At 42.2% G+C, this 17,443-nt stretch overlaps 1 protein-coding gene across 8 annotated transcripts in view; it reads right to left on the minus strand.

The window, feature by feature from the left end:
- Window positions 1–17,443, minus strand: part of vav2 (vav 2 guanine nucleotide exchange factor) — a 155,546-nt gene that overhangs the window by 100,163 nt on the left and 37,940 nt on the right. For all 8 annotated transcript variants that reach the window (XM_083564052.1, XM_083564051.1, XM_083564049.1 and 5 more), the window contains exon 3: window positions 6,009–6,125. In XM_083564052.1, the coding sequence (XP_083420178.1) occupies window positions 6,009–6,125 (117 nt within the window). The remainder of the gene's footprint in view (window positions 1–6,008; window positions 6,126–17,443) is intronic.

Consider the following 17,443-nt stretch of genomic DNA (forward strand, 5'->3'; position numbering starts at 1 on the left):
CTCGGCTCAACAAAGACAAGATGTCCCTGCAAAACCATCGGTGCAGCAACGATAAAGAAGCGCAATTATTCGTTGCACAGTGCTGACTTTTGCAGGAAAGGAATGCGTTTCGCAGCTCATCGCTTTTTCCTCTCTCTTCGCGCGGAGTATCAAACATATCCTCCTGCCGTGGCCTGCAGTCGAAGTGCACAGAATCAAAACAATGAGCTGATTCCGAAGAAACCCGGTGCTTTACTACGTTATGAAAAAAAATGCTTCTGGTTTAGTCAAAGCCTGGAAAGTTGCTCTGCGGTAAGCGGGAAGACTTTAGAACATGTTTTAACACCGATCGCTGTCGAGAGCCTACAGCGGGGGTCCCCCAAACTACAGACTGAACCCCAGTCTGAACCCCAAACATTTGTCTGAATGGTGCAGAAGAAATCAACTTATCTTGCATTAGGAGGCAGAATACATTTAAAATCGAAAAGAAATCTCCACTATGACACTGGTAGACACTCCAGCTCATGTTCTGTTACAGACCAACCAGGCCCTCTATTAAGGAAAAGAAAAAAATGTGGCCCTCACAGACAAAATAATGTGGGGTACACCGCTAAGCCGGTGTATCATGATGCCAGCTCGCGAGCGCTCGTACTTTTTAATCACCACACAAACCTGATGAACTGGTGCTCATGATTTTTTCTTTCTTTCTTTATTTTTAGCTAAAAGCGACGTTGGCGACTCGTCCTCCGCCTCACTCGTGGCTGGTATCCCAGACAACTGTCAAAGCTCCACAACCACCTGTTTCTATAGGCACCTCACTAACGAGAAGCGCATTAATGAGCTATTTTGAAAAGCAAGCGAGGATTCGAGGGAGGAAGAGGGGGTGAAGGCAGTCCAAAATGATGGGGTACATGCTTTTAATTATTCATATCAGGAGAATTATCATCAGGAGTGGCACGTTTCGAATGAATAATTGATTGTGTGCTGGCAGATTCATGTTAAAAGATCCAGCAATGTCACTGATGGACAGGAGCTTGGGGGGGTGGAAAGGAAGGGAAAAAAACCCTGCCCTGGGGACAGACAGCACACTTTCTTTATAGTGTTTCAGCAGGACGTCATGGGTAATGATCTGGGTCGCCTGGAAAGTTATTCATGCGTTTTAAAAAAATGTTCTTTTTATTTCTAGGTTATAGATTGATTTCCCAATTGGACTTTCTGAACATGCACATGCGAAAGACATTTACCTCAACTCGCTTTCGGCTGGGTCCTACTTTACAAAGCGGTCTGGAGATGCACAAGGTTTCTGTGAATCTTCATCTTCATCGTTATTTCGACATATATGTAATTTGTAAGAAGTTTAGCTTTAACATTGGATTCTGCATTGAAGTTTTGCCCTTTTTATACTACACAGATTTTGCACAATACTTCCTGCCCTGATTAAACTCATTCCATGGAAAGATATGGCATTATTCGGTCATCAGATTAGATTAGATTAGACTAGATTCAAGGCTAAACCCACCAGGTCCTGCCTAGCCACATGGCAATATAAAAATATACATTAAACGGTAGCTTCCCCCATTTACTGAAGTACTGAAATACTCATCTCAGATAAATATTGCTGACTGATTTTTTCTTGTCTTTCTGACTATCGTTCCGATCCGGATTTGATTCATTTAAATAGAAAAGCTCTTAAACAGAGCAAAGAAAGGCTGTGTATTGTCACTACTGGTTGAGAGCCTTGTTTCAGCTAAAGCTGCACTGACCTTAGCCGCTAGAAAACACGACCTCGTTGCCAGCTAATGCCTCACCCGACCTTCAAACATGGCTGCTCTTTCTTTGCTCGCCAGTCACGTCTTCCTCCCTCGCCTGCTTTAAAAACAGCTATTTGAAGCCTGCGAAGCGCCGTAATCTTTCCGGAGCTCCGGCTCGTTAAGAACACCATTGTTTCTTAGCAACTTTGTCTAGGCGGCGTGCCGCACTGCTGCAAGCGGTGAAGCTTTTGCGGCTTGGCAACCGGCTATTTTCAGACGAACGGATCGAGCGGATTCCAGACGCGTACAGTAAATGAGTCTTGCGAAGGCGTGAGGCCAACAGGGATGAGAAGAAACGAGTCTGAGCGACGATCGTGCATCTGTGGGCTTTTGCTGTAATCTACCCCTAATTTCTTGTATCTACCCCCTGGTACAACATCCCTGTGTGTGGCTAATTATGTCGACACAGAGCAAAGCATTACGGCCTAATGTTATCTAATTAAACAGTAATGTTACAACCTGAAAGCTTTAACAAGCTCGTAGCGGGTCGGACTGAAGCAATCCAAATTACGCAAACGTAACAAAGACCGCAGAAAAAAGGCGAATGATTGCGAGCCCAGGGTTTAGGATTGAAAAGGAAGGATGACTTTTATGTGGCATGCCTTGTTTTTTTATGCCGGAATACAAAAGACATCAAAGTTGCGTCCCTAGCCTTTCTTTAACAAAGGCGAGCTGCTTAAATATTATTTCAAAAACGTAAAAAAAAAAGAAAAAAAAAAGGGATTCGCGCCTCAAACACAAACAGAATTCCGAACATGGTGCGTTAGTCACCCGGTCTTAATTGAGCACTGCAAATCATCCTGATGCGGCGAGACTGTTAACAGCTGCAGCCTCGTTGCCACCATCATTACAACAACATAAAATAAATTGATCGCCGTGTTCATCGCAATGACAGCGAAGCTCGTTCCAGGTCTAATTAAAACTCTGAGAAAAGGCCGAAGCACCCCGGATGTGACAGCGCGCATCCCAGAAAGGGTCCCCTGGAGAGCGAAGCGTCCGCTTGCGATGATATTATGATAAATATAGAATGACTAGGTGAATCCTGGTCCATCTGTGAGGAGTGTGGGCGGCGTCCCAAGAGCTGCAGTGACGCCATGGAGACGGCAAGAGCACGGCAGGTGTCCTGTTTTTCCCCGGGAGACGGCTCGTAATTAAGGGCAGAAATGTTGAGACGTATGTGGCGGGACGTACTCTTGATGTTAATGAAGGGGTTCCGTCTTTTGCTCCCGGGACGTGTCAGGGACAGAACAATGTCGGATGACTCAGCAAGTCTCTGAGGAGGTCCTTTATTCAAGCTAGAGTAGGTGAGGGGTTCATTAAGAAGGTCAGTAAAGGTTACAGAGAAGTATGGTCTTCATCGACTAGTCCAGTGCTGCTCAAGAAGTCCTAGCTCAGTGTTGGTGGGATTTAAACACGCAACCTTTGGTTCAAAAGTCCAATACCTTAAAGACAGAGGTACTAACAGTAATAATAACAGTATATTACCCCATACTTCATAAGACTCCTGGTAGGCTGGGCCATGTCTCGTCTTAAGACATTTTCCAAGTTACGATCATCAGAGCACATCTCCATCATAAGTCTGGGACGACCTGAATATTTAGGGGGCCAAGCACCAATATCAACTCCAACCTAATGAATTCTAGTGGTGGAAAATTCCATAATAAAAATGATGTGTAGATGTGGACTTGTCTGGATGGTGTTCTCTCAGGGAAACCAGGCTCGTTTAAGCTGATTCTACATTCGCCTCCTTCTTGTGTGAAAAACTGTGCGCTTGGAAAAACAGTTCATTCGTTCTGATGAAACTTTGTTAAGTCCAGGTCGCTGAGGAACTTCTTCCTTTGGACCAGATGTTGTTCTGGAAGCTACTGATGGACCTGATCATGGTGGACAAACCTGATAGGCACCGCTGTAGTCAATCCAGCAAGTGTTAGTGAGCTGGACAGAGAGTTTCCTCCACAATCTACAGAGAATCAACAGAACTGCCACGTCGTTCACATTTAAAAAGAACCAGTACGTCCTAATGGACGTGAATAAGTCCCAGATTTATCGTTTACAGTATTTATATGTAGTTTTATTACTGTATGTTTGTTGTAGTGTAGCTTCGAAAAACAATTGTAAATAATTGTTGGCAAATGTAAGGATGCCAGGAATCACATCAACTATATAAAAGAAACAAATTTCAATCAGCACTTAAGCATGTCACAAGCCTGTCCATGCTTCTAATTATTCCAAGGACAAATGTTCAGCACCATATCGATTAATTAAAAGAGCTGTTTATCATTCGACCAGCCCCGTTTTTATCTGCGTAGAAAAACCGGGCGAATGATTTAAATGTAAGCGACATTAGTGTTGAGCTGTCCGCTTCGATATATTATAATGCATTGCCGGGCTTTAATGGAAAATCGATGGCGAGACAAGCCCGTCACCTCCGAGTCGACGCAAACGCAATTTTCGCATCGACGTGTCGAGGGTGTGTACGCGAGATTGATTCGGCACGCAGGAGGATTTTAATATTGTTTTCGAGGAGCTCATTGACTCGCACACGACGACCCCTGCATTATCTGCTAAAGCCCACTGTCTGGAGGAAGGATTCATCTTTCCTTCCTCTTCGCTGAATCTCCCGCTTTGATTCCCCCACTTCACTTCTTCTTTCCGTTCTTCTCCGTCTCTCGAACTAAGCGCGGTCGTTAGGGTGAATATCCGCACCATTTATTTATCGAGCGCCGTTTGCGCAGCTGAGAGCGGTTTCTGAAATAAGGCGCGTTTTGTACTTCTCACTGTCATGAAAATCTCCACCCAATTAATAAGGGCTGTGTTTATCTGGTGCTGAATTGAAAGAATAGAATTACGACTTAAACAAATAATCGGATTAACGTGTGCCGCTTACTCACACCAGACTTTTGATTTCATGTCAAGAGTTGGAGTTCTTCAGTTTGCCCCTCTGGAGGCATCCTTAAGGGTTTTTCTTATGGAGACTGAAGACCATTAAATTTTACAATGATTTATTGACTTTTAGAAATATGTAGCTCACTGAAATCCCCATGTTTGCTAGCTCTCTAAATTCACTATTCATGCTAATTCTCTGAAATCTCTGTGCTAGCTCTCATCGAAATCTTCATGTTTGCTAACTTTCTAAAATCATGTTTGCTAGCTCTCTAAAACCTCCATGTTTGCTAACTTTCTGAAACCTCCATTTTTGCTAGCTCGCTGAAATGGCTGTTCATGCTAATTCTGTAAAATCTTAGTTTTTGCTATCTCTCTCAAAGCTCCATGTATGCTGGCTCTCAAAAGTCTTCATTTATGCTATCTCTCTAACATTAAATTTTTCAGCTAGCTAAAATTTGAATAATGTTTTCCTAGTCCTCTAAAACTGTAGCTATTTTTCCATCTATATTCATTTTTGGATGCTTTCTAAAAATATCTATATTTCCATGTCCATCCAATCTCCATTTTTCCTGTTTCTTTCTAACACCTCAATGTTTGCTAACGCTCTAAAATCTCCACTCATCTTTGCACACTCACTGAAATCTCCCTGTTCCGTGCTGAAACTGCCATGTCAGCTATTGTTTTCCTGTCAGGCCTCATCAGTCTTATATGTGGTTCATCTTCTTAGTGACGTGTGATTCACTACTACAGCTTCCCGAACACCTCCGATCAGTACACAAACTCCCACAGGTCCCATGTGAATGTCGACACAGATATTCCCCGACACACACATACACACTGCAGAGCCTAAAGTGGTTGCTTAAACACTAAAATGAGCAGGGGGAACCTTGACTGGAGAGAGGAACCCTAACTAGAAATTGGAACCCTGACTAGGGATTGGAACCCTGACTGGAGAGAGGAACCCTGACTGGTGGGAAATGGTGGGAAGAAACCCTGACTGGAGAGAGGAACCCTGACTGGTGGGAAATGGTGGGAAGAAACCCTGACTGGAGAGAGGAACCCTGACTGGTGGGAAATGGTGGGAAGAAACCCTGACTGGAGAGAGGAACCCTGACTGAAGAGAGGAACCCTGACTGGTGGGAATAAACCCTGACTAGTGGGAATGAACCCTGACTGGTGGGAAGGAACCCTGACTGGTGGGAAGGAACCCTGACTGGAGGTAAGAACCCCTTTATTTTAATAAAACTGATCTTTCCACAGATCACACAAAAGAGAAAATCGGCTTCCACATGAGTGGCGTGTAAGTAAACGCTGCGATCAGCACTAACTCACCTTCCCGAAGTCCCTCACGTCAAAGAGGTCGAAGGGGTCGAAGAGCTCGCTGTTCCTCAGCCCGAACTTGTCATGGCACACCTTGAGAAACGTCCGGATGTTTTTCAGACACAGAAACTGTGATAAAAAGAAAGGAAAAAGATTTCGGTGGATTTTTCTTGACCTCAGCTCATTTTCAGGATGTCAATATTTGTAGCTATTACAATATTGTTCCACCAGCAGACAGCATGAGCTCGCTACTGTTGGAGCAGATTTAATTTCCTGCCTCGTTTCCTGGTTTCGGTACAGGGGGTGTTGGTGGTGGAGGAATTATGCGGTGCCAGATGTCACTTTGCTCAAGACTGGCTGAAGTGGAGAAACGCTCATGAGATGAGTGGCATTTAGCTCAAGTCTACGCGTGAACAAATGAGCCAGCTGTATTGTGTACATCCTGCGTTTCCAACTTGATTTATAAAACAACATTTTATTCTGCAAATCACTACACTTTATTGTATCACTGTCACGCTATTAAAACTGTGACTACACAAATATAGAGACACAGTTGTATGATGTCTGTGGATGCGAGAGCATGAGATTTTCTCTTCGCTCGAACCACGAGAGCCAAACCTGTTCTGAGATGACAACGCCCCTGTAAAACTCCTTGAAGTTCTGCTTTACATGGGTTGGAGTGGAAGATCTTGAGTGGCCTGCTGTAGAGCTCTGACCTCAAACCTAGAGCACCTCTGAGATCAAATGGACCGCTGACTAAAACCTCCATGTCTGCTACAGTAGCTTCTGCTAGAGCTCACTGAAATCGAGTGGAACACACCAAATTCTGGTGGAACATCTTCCATAAAGAATGAAGGCTATAAGAAGAGCAAATGGGGAATAAAAGTGGAATTTGATGTCTAAACTTTTGCCTTTTTTAGCGTATGAGCGAATTCGAACAAATGCTCAAATCTCAGCAACTATAGAAGCAGTCATGGAGCTTCTGCCTTCCTAATATAAGTGCCATTCATACACTGAAACACACTTGTGGGCTCTTACATGCACCAGTATCAAAATACCCCCCCCCCCCCTCCCCCCATTCCAGCAGCATCATGATGCCATTATTCGACTGCTATTGACACAGAAACACAACACACTGCATCATTGTGCACATCGTTTACTCCAGTACAACAGCTCCGACCACAACCTTTATGCCTCACGCGTGTCGCCGTTATACGCTTCCACGAATGTGAGACTGACCATTATTCGGTACACAAAGGCATCTGATGATATTGCAATCACTGTGCTTTAGACGCAGCAGCCTCGACTTTAGTCTAGGGGAAGATCGTACAAAAAAAGGTCTACAGTTTTTCTGGTTTTATAGTAAGCTGATGAAAAACGAGCAGAAGGAAGAAAAACAATAATGCTGATGATATGCTGTTCTACAAAACCAGCCCTCTATGAAACGCTTTCTGCTGATTTTTTTCACTACAAAAACAAAGGAGGGACGAAGCAAAGCCGAGAGGTAGTGAAGAAAGTATGTTCGAAAAGCAGACAAAAGGAAAAAAAAAAAAGCTGTCATCATTTGACAGTCTATCCTGAAGCTGTGCCACGTTCACACACAGAATAATGCATTAGCGTTCTGCTCCTGAGGTGCGTCTTCCTTACTGATCCTGCTTCCCTACAGAGTCTCAAAGGGAGTTTACAGGGCATTTCCAAACACTGGAAATCGACAAAAACTAATACTGTTCAGACAGACGACTACAGGGAATGAAAAGAGCGAAACAAAAAGAAAGCTGGAGGAGGGAGAACGAGAGATGGAACTATGGAACTCCTTAGAGAAGCTTATTGTGTCTGAGTAGAATGGAAAACTTAAAGCTCACTGAAATCTCCATGTTTGCTTTCTTTCTAAAATCTCAATTTTTGCTAGTTTTCAAAAATTTCCATGTTTGCTTTCTTTCTAAAATCTCCACGTTTGCTAGCTCTCGAAAATCTCCATGTTTGCTTTCTTTCTAAAATTTCCATGTTTGCTTTCTTTCTAAAATCTCCATGTTCGCTTCCTTTCTAAAACCTCCATGTTTGCTAGCTCTCTAAAATCTCTAAGTTTGCTAGCACATGGATATCTCCATTTTTTTTTCCTATTACTCATTAACATCACAATGTTTGTTATGTTGAAAAAGAGAGACGGAACTCCTTGGAGAAGCTTGCTGTGTCTGAGTAAGATGGAAAGCGGATTGAAAGCAGGCGAGAGGAAGAATGGATGTCTGCTAGACTGATCTTTAACCCAGACATTGCGCTGCTCCCAAAACATCTGCCAAGCAGAGTGGCTTCAATCAGACAGCCTGACGTGTGTAAGTAGTGTTGGGAAGATCGGATCATTTCATTGACTTGGTACTTTGAATCCCGTTCATTAAATAAACAAATCCTTTTTTGTCTTTTAGTTTATTTCGTTCCTTTGATCAGAAATAAAAAGAAATATTACATTTTTAATAATCGAATCCTGATCACGCCTACATACACAAACTTTGACTATAGTTCCAATAATGAAAATATGAAAATGCAGCTAAGAAAACATTCTGATTATGAACAGAATAAATAGTTTCACCTCTCGTATCTTCTGGTACGTGCCCCATGTTCTTTTGTCACCTGATGTCAGGATTCAAACCAAAAAAAAACAAACAGATCTATCACATTGTGTAGAGTTGTTGGGAGATTAAAGATTAAAGATTCGTAAAAAACAAACGAATCGTTCATGAACGTCCATCATTAGTAGCGAGGTATCAGTCAGAAGGATAGACACCAGTGAGGACACTTTTGTATCTCGGGACTGAATCGCTCCCAACCTTCTGGGATGAAAAAGAAGAAAGGAGAGGCGGAGGAGATGAGTGCAACCACTCAACCCCCACTTTCACACCAGACCACACAAAGACCATGCGGCTTTCAACACCAACCCGGGGTCTATGATTTGTGTCAGGAAGTAATGATAATCCTGAACATTTTCAGACGTTTGATCAATACTTTATAATATGTAAGAGATTCACCACGACAGGGTTGCTTTCATCGAACCCACATGGCAATAGTGTTTTGTAAATGCCCTTCCTCCTTATAATCATCATCGACACTCAGGAACCTCCCAGAGGGACAAGAGCATTCCGCTTTAACCAGGCATGCAGACGCACGCGTTCTCCAGAAGCGGCTAAATCCGAGGGTCCCCAAATAGCGGACTTGGCCAAATTGCCTTGAAGATTTCCAGGTCACACAGATGTTTAGGCTTCTCTGGAGGAAGGTGCCACTTGGACTAATTGGAGAGGCAGAGAGGAGATGAATAATGCATGCTGGTGTGCAATATGCAAATCTTAGAGCGCAATCCAAACACCGAGCGTATCAGAGGAACCCTGTGCATTATTACGGAATTAAATGCAAAGCCCCCTATAGAAAAACCGTGTCTTAAAATATTCTAGACAATTAAACATACTGTTACTTTACTGCAATTTTATTTAAGTACAAGTAAAGTCTAAAAATCTGTTGAGTCAACAGCAGGGGTGGGGTGGGGGGATTGTAGTGTAGTAGAAGGAGATATAGGGAGATATAAATCTCAAATTAGTTGTTTTTTTAATTAAAGGAACACCTTTACAAACGCCTCCATCTTTCTTTCTTGTTCTTCAATCGTTGCAGTAGTTTCTGGGCCGCGCATTATTTTTCCCCCCTTGCATTATTTTTATTAGTTTTTTTTTTTCACTCAGTAACGAATATGATTTAAAATTCAGCATACGTAAGTAAAAGTTAAATTACAGATTTGAAAAGGTAGAAGTACACAAAAACACCACCCAGTTACAGTAACAGGAGTAAATCTATCCGATCCTTTTCACAAAGGGCCGATGTGGGTTTAGGGTTTTGGAATGAAACCTACACCCACATCCGCGTTTTGTGGAAAAGATCAGATGGATTTACTCCCGTTACTGTAATTAAGTGGTGTTTTTGTGTACTTCTACTTTTAAAAATCTTATAACCTGCACCCCTGGATTAAAATCAAACACCGCCTTAAGTCAAATGGACTGTGGTTATTATATCTGCAGCAGAGATGGTTGGAAAATGTGGAAAAAAATTATTCATGATAACCTGATTCTTTATACCATGTATAAACCTTTCAGCCCACATGGTCTAAAGTGACAATCCACTGGATACAAAACATCCAAAGTCCCACTAGAAGGATTATATCATGTAAACCCACTAGAGATTGACCAGGCTGAACATGACTATTTGGGGCTCCGACAAAGGAGAAATATCTTCGAGCTTTTTTGACCCTTTAAACCGGAAAGTCCTGGAAACAAGGAAATGAAAACAAAAATCAAGGGATTTTACTCTCCAACGGTCCGTCCAGTCCTGACTAGCCAGATAACAGCAGCCTACAGAGGATCTTTATCAGCATCTGACCTGCATGACCTCTGCTGTCAAACCTTATCGAGACGTTGTCATTGACAAGAGTGGACGGTTCTCCTTTGGTGCAAGGACACTGCGAAATCAGAAGCTCTCAGTCCAGACCTATTAAAGGCAATCAGAGGCACCGCATGTTGTTTGCACTTTTCCTGACATTGAAACATAGTCTTACTTTCAATATACAAGTCATATATCATGGGGATCCCTGCTGGCTAGCGGAAAATGCATATGAGCACCTTTGCGAAGTATTTTATTTTCTACATGTTCTGGCTTGCAGGTGCTCACCTCTATCCTGAACAGTTCTCCAGTCTCCAGCAGTGTATACCACTGCCCTCTCATTGATATGTTTGGTGTAATGAGGTACTCGAGCAGGGCTGTTTCCTCCCGGCTCCACAGCTAGACTGTATTATCAGCGAAACACCTTCGAATTCTTCATTCTTTATTCTTTTCCAGTCCAAAATGCGTACAGAGCATGAAATTCCACGTGTTTATTTCGAAAGATGATCTAGTAGAAGTGACTCATAACAGGCCTGAACTTGTTTATAACCTTGAAGATGGTTAACCTTTCATCTGGGGGGCTTCATTCATTTATCAAGTGCTGTTGACTCACAGAGCATATTGACTGGGACGGAACAGACGCCCTGGATGAAAGGCATTCCATACCAGTCTATGGAATATCATCATTGTCCTTAATACCATAATCCTTAAGGTAGAGCTTCTTTTTATTATATACAAAAAAAATACTAAGACAGCAAGAGATGAGCATGATTTCACAGTCTGTGAAATCATGATGGTCGCCCCATAGATTCTGGTTTACCGGCAATATCGATGTGTACGGGATGACAAAAACCTCTGATTTTGAAAGGTTGATTTTGACATGGCGATGATTAAGGCTACGATTAAGGTACACTAATCTGGATCAATTTGAAAACGTCGCTTTAGTCTAAAAACGCTCCGCTTCCACACTATCGTCATGTCTAAACAGCGACCTTTGAGCTGGATCTTCATCATCGTGAAGAAGGCAAAGTCCACAGGAGCCACATCTGGCGAGTAGGGTGGGTGCGGAGGTGAGATTGTGTGGATTGCTCTCCGATGATCATCATGGATGAGTTGCTGAATAGTTTCAACATTTTCGGGGGGTTGAGCTCGTAAAAAGGTCTTTCTGATCTCTTGTTGTCTTCCAGTGACCTTCTTCTGCCCTCGAACGACCCGTTACAACATCGCCGTATGTGAAGTCAAGCATCTTTGTGGCAGATTTGCCCAGAATTACACGTTTACCCTTCGTTCTAACTTGCTATCTGTGATGCAATTATAAACATTCGTGGGAATCATTGCACCGTATAAACACTTGTACAGTGTGTTTACTGTACCTGCTGTGATTTTTATCATTTCAAGTTATGTTATTCCCCAACTAAAGACTGTTCCTTGACACACGTGTACAATAACAACCTCACAAAAGCAATAACCCTCTACACATATCAGTTGATAGCAGCAAATATTTACATACCTGTAAACCAGATAGACTGTAACGATGTGAAAGAAACAAAACACTAGAATTTCAGTAAAGCTCTTCCAATTCACGTTCCCACATACATCAACCAACTACCCCACTGAGTCATCATAAGCACCCATTTAAACCTGAGCAGCGCTGGGCTGCTGGATTTGTTCTTAAACGTGTGTTTTGTCAATGTGTGTGCGCCCTGTGTGAACGTGCAGCTGCTAGCACTCTACTATTCTCTCCGTGATTACCTCAGAGATGGCTAATGTCATTAGCATGGAAAACAGCCCCTTAATTACTCATCTGACTCTGGGGCGTGCATGCACAGCTTCATTAAAATAATCGTCTTCATAGCCTGGATAAATAATTACTCAATCACCGGAGACGCCGCTTTACGCTACCTAATGAGCAGCGGAGCATCCAGGGTACAGGTAAACGCACATCAGAACGCTGAGCATCCTGAGGTTATGAAGCAACTACTTATATTAAAATAGGAGCTGTTGATTTGTGGGAATTCACGTGAATAACGTCTGGCACTTTGCCTTTCAATTTGAATTGCAGCACACCGGCCAGAGCGGAAAATACTGCCGGATGTGGGACATCTATAAATCTATGCGAAATTCATTTAATGCAGGTATAATTATATGTCTGTTGAAGTGCGTGTCTTTGCTTGTTATATTTTGATTTTGATGTGTGTGTGGGGGGTTTTCTCCAAAGAATCTCTGAGAGTAACTCACCCAATGGCACCCTTCTAAAACTTACAGGAACGCACAATTCCCATTCATGATCCCACTTACCCCCGAACCCGGCAAGTGCTGGTACGTGTTTAATTAACTGCTAAATTTAATTTACGATACAACAGAATGCATTTGCTTCTCATCCCAGACCAGCAAGAGCAGCTTTTTACACTTTGTTCAAGCAGGTGAGAACACAGCGATCACATTGAAATATACGCCAAAAACCATCGGGTCAAAGAGTATCTCAGCAAGTTCTCCAAGCAAACTCGCTGTTTTGAACTTGTTTTGGTATCTACTTATTACTTACATACAGTTCAGCATCAGTTCAACAGCAAGCAGAACATTTACAGAGGAATAAATGATGGAAGAAACTCCCGACAACACGTGTGGCCTTATTTGCGCACTTTGTTTTTTTAAGTAGTTGAAAAGAAGGTTTTGGGCTCATGATCATTTAAATAAATATCAGTGTTTGACTCATAAATATCATTCTATTAATAGATTGGTGTGTTAAGGGTAACATTGGAGACTTTTCACAGTTGATTAATCACATCAAGTCAAAGTTTTACTGCAGTAATATTTTACCTAGTGGATTTCTACTCAAGTACATGGTTTGTGTACTTCCTCCACCACTGGCCCTGAAAATCTGGACCAAGGAACCTTCATTTTCTGTACCATTTATCTCCACAGGAAAGCCTGGAACCTCCACGAGGGAACTTGGGGCACAAAATGATGGACACCCTGGACAAAAAGCCAACCTCAGAATTTTATACATACACATTCATACACACTGCAAAGAAGTCTTGAATGCCAATCAACCTACAATGCATGTCTTTGGATTGGGATGGAAACCAGAGTGCCTGGAGGAAACCTCTGGACATGGGGAGAACATGAGCAGAGGTGGATTTTAAACTCCGGACACTTGGCAAATAGAGTACTAGACATAAAAAAACCCAGCCGTCTGGTAGGACTATATATTTAAATATACGAAACAATAAGGAACCCATGTTCCTTCACGCATGCCTGAAGAAGAGCCGAAACAGACACTCATGTCTTATCAAAAGGAAACAAGAGAAAATTTTGTCAGACAGACGAGCTGAACAAGACCTTGAAGTGACAGCATCAGAAGAGCTGCTCCTCTTCACTGATCACTTTGGACAAAGACACAAGGATTAGCGATGTGGACTGAGGGCACCACAGCCACTTGGTGCTCCAACACCTAGCACTTTTATCAGACAACCGGGGAGTTTCCTTGAAGGAGTCTCTGTGGAAGATCTGAGCTACATCCGTGCGCCCCTGACAGCCCGACTAAAAAGAGATGCTTTAATCTGGCGGGGCGCAGCGAGGGCGAGGAACGAGAAGTCTTCAGACACGCCGGCATGTAACTGAAGTGCAAATAGTGAGCGGTCTGAAGACGCTTTGACGTGTTCTACACGGAAGCGTTCAAAGCCAGACGCTCCCCAGACGCCCCCTCCGAAACTAGCGGAGCAGGGAAAGATGGAAAAAAGTGACACGCCATCAAAACGTGCCACACGTTTCTCGTGCCACACGTTAGCGTTGTTACCAAACATGCTAATAAAGGGTGGAACAATAGTGTAGCTAATGGGTTATTAGTATATTCATATTGTACAACTTTATCCCTAATGCTTACACAAGCACTGGCGCTGGAGACTCCTTCCGAAAAGTCTCTGATGCTATAAAATATCAAGGCAAAATAGTGAGCAAATGAATATTATAATAACCGTCTTTGTCTTACTGATGGAACTTTCAGAGCTGCTGCTTAAGGTATTTTACCTACTGACCAATCAGAACATACTGTATAATATGAAGAAGAAACACACACACACACCCACACACACACACACACACACACACAGATTGTAAAGCAGGGAAAAGAAATGACTTTATGAAAATAGATGAGACTCAGAAAGTGCCTATAAGTGCAGTGTATCACTATTTTCCTTCTTCTGCTTTCACCCTGCCAGATGTCTTCCAATAAAGAGACTCAGTAAGTGAGTGAAACCCGGTAACAATTATATCGTAAGAAAATAATAATTTCGGTCATGAGATATTACTATGATGAAAAAAATACTGGGTGCTGGAAGCTTTTAGGCTGAGCAGTGAAATAATAATGAGAGGCTACACAAAAGCAAGAACCAGATGTTACAGCTGGGGCAGGTGTTAAATTTGTATTATTTCGGAGAAAAAATGATAGCGTGCAACATCGGAAATAAACCGGAATATAGCTGTAGAATCGTAATGACGCGTAATTGCACCGTCTTACTGTCAGTTTTCTTCCTCGTGTTATTTCAAGAGTAGTTTTCTGCCTTGCTTTTTGAAGTGAACAATGGACAGAGATTTCTAGAATGAAAATGATATATCACGGATGGTAAAATTCACCGATTCGTATCGGGATTCAAGTTAACGAAGTGACGCATCGAATAAAAAAAAAAATACGGGATACACGTTGCCATTTCTATCACGATGCATCGTTTGTTTGCATCGGAAACAACGATTTATTTCATCGAATTATTAGTATAATTAGTATAAGTAGCGTTATACTTTTATTATTTGTAGATTGATTTCTCTTCGCTAAAAAAATGTTTTTTTTGAGCGCGTTCTCTCAGCTACGTGATTAGCGCGTAGACCGAGACCGAGACACTACGGAGAACGGGGCGTGTCCTGAGGGTCACATAGAATGCAGATTAACATGGCAGAGGTAGAGCTGCATCTTCCTGCAGACACAACAGGAACTTATTGAATCTTTTTTCGCACTACAAAGGCGTGTTTGTGAAAAGCACCATATTGAATTGCAGAGCATATATTTTTCACTTGCATCGAATCGCACTGCATCGTAATAGGGGTGAATCGTATCACGTGTCCTATCGTTGGTTATGCGAATAGCATCGGCCTCAGCTTTGGAGATGCACCTCCCTACTTTAGATGTCTACAATTTTTAAAATTTACATAATCTATTAGTCTATAAAATGATACGCTTTAGATATTACCACAGACACTTCAAAAAATTGAACATTATGTCCAACAATCCTGGCTACATAATGCAATTATTAATAACTAATACAAAAAGTATGTGTGTAAGGAAATCCATATTTGCACTGCAGCCAGAGGTTCCACACGAACAGCCTAAAGATCTATAAGGTAGGTAGCTTTGGAGGGTTGAGCCATGAAGATGGATTTTGGACAGTGATTGGTGTGTAGAGTTTGCTACAAACTGGATTGGGGTTACAATTGCCACGAAGAGTTTTGCATTTAAGACGTCAATAATGAACAGGTGACCACCTTAACAGTGATGGAACTATAATGAATGGACCTTTGGTGTTACTCATATAAGGATGTCTGGTTCCTCTCAAGGTTTCTTCCTCATACCATATCATACCAGTGTTTTTTCTTGCTGCTTTTTAGGGGCTAAATGATGATGCTAGATTAATATTTGGAATATGTTTATTACTATAAAGCTGCTTTGGGACAATGTCTATGAATATTTAAAGTAAACCGAGGGTATGTTCTCATCCTCATCCTGGTGTGTATAAACAGTGAACCATGTCAACGTTAAGTAGGAAACTTGTGTCCACTCTTCTGCTCGTAAACAGATGAAAGCAGAAGTGTACAAAATATTGGTAGATTTGGAAAAGCTTAGTTTATTCAAGGAGATTCCCGTGTCAGAGGTAAAGCTGTAACTGAAGAGTCTTCTGATTGGACGACTTTAGGAGGACTATCATTAATGACGAGAAGGTTTACGGATGTCCCACACCATTAAGCAGAAATGGATGAGAAAAAGTATAGTTTAGTTTTAAATTTATATTAATTATTGCACTCTAATCATTGCCGTATTGCTGTGGTGTGAAAGGAATCAAACGATTCAACACTTTGGGGATGTTGGTGTTTGAGTTACTTGGTAATAGTAGCCTTGTTTAATCAAAATGGATATAAAAGATTGCTAGAGGTTAAAACCAAACCAAAGGTGCTCGCTATACCTTTAAATAATACACTTGCAGCCCACCACCTGGATCTAGAACAATGGGAGATGTGATACTGAGAGAGAAAGAGATGAAATCGAGTACGAACCTGCCTAAGGAGTGACCTGATTCAGTGCAGCTAATGTGGAAATACCCCACGAGACTCTATAAATAAATGGGCTGAAATGGTGTGTTGTGTGAGAAGCACAAATACGCAGGACGTCTACAATTTTTAGACGATGCATCACACAGACGGAATTATACAGAGAAAAAAACCCCCCGAGAGACATGTTTTAGTGACATCATACCTGCATGACTGCATCATCACAGATGCCAGAGCTGGATAATAGTGATCCACTCATCTCCCTGTTACCAGTTTTCGCCATGGCAACGAGAGAAAAAAAAAAGTGAATGGAATTTTTTTACACTTCTTGCCACTACAAATAGGACGATCGATTGGTCACATGACCGGCGGCCCATTAGGTCAATGTTGCTGACTCATGAAGTCTGGGTATCTCATAAATACACTATGTGGATGAAAGTTTGTGGACACCTGACCCTAGGATTTTTTAACACCCCATTCCATATTTAGGCTCTTATAATATCTTCCCATCCGAGAAGAAGTTCCTGGTTTTGGAAGGTGCTTGTGGAGATATGTGAGATCTCATTCAGAGACAAGGGCATTAGTAAAGTCAGGTACTGATGTAGGTGAGGTGAGGAGGCCTGGGGTGCAGTCAGAGCTCTATAGCGGGAGATGTTCCACTCCAACCCATGTGAAGAATATCTTCATGAATCTGGCTTTGTGCACAGGGGTACTGTGAA

The sequence above is a fragment of the Silurus aristotelis genome (genome assembly GCF_946808225.1).
Source record: "Silurus aristotelis genome assembly, chromosome: 16".
In the NCBI taxonomy this organism is placed as follows: Eukaryota; Metazoa; Chordata; class Actinopteri; order Siluriformes; family Siluridae; genus Silurus; species Silurus aristotelis.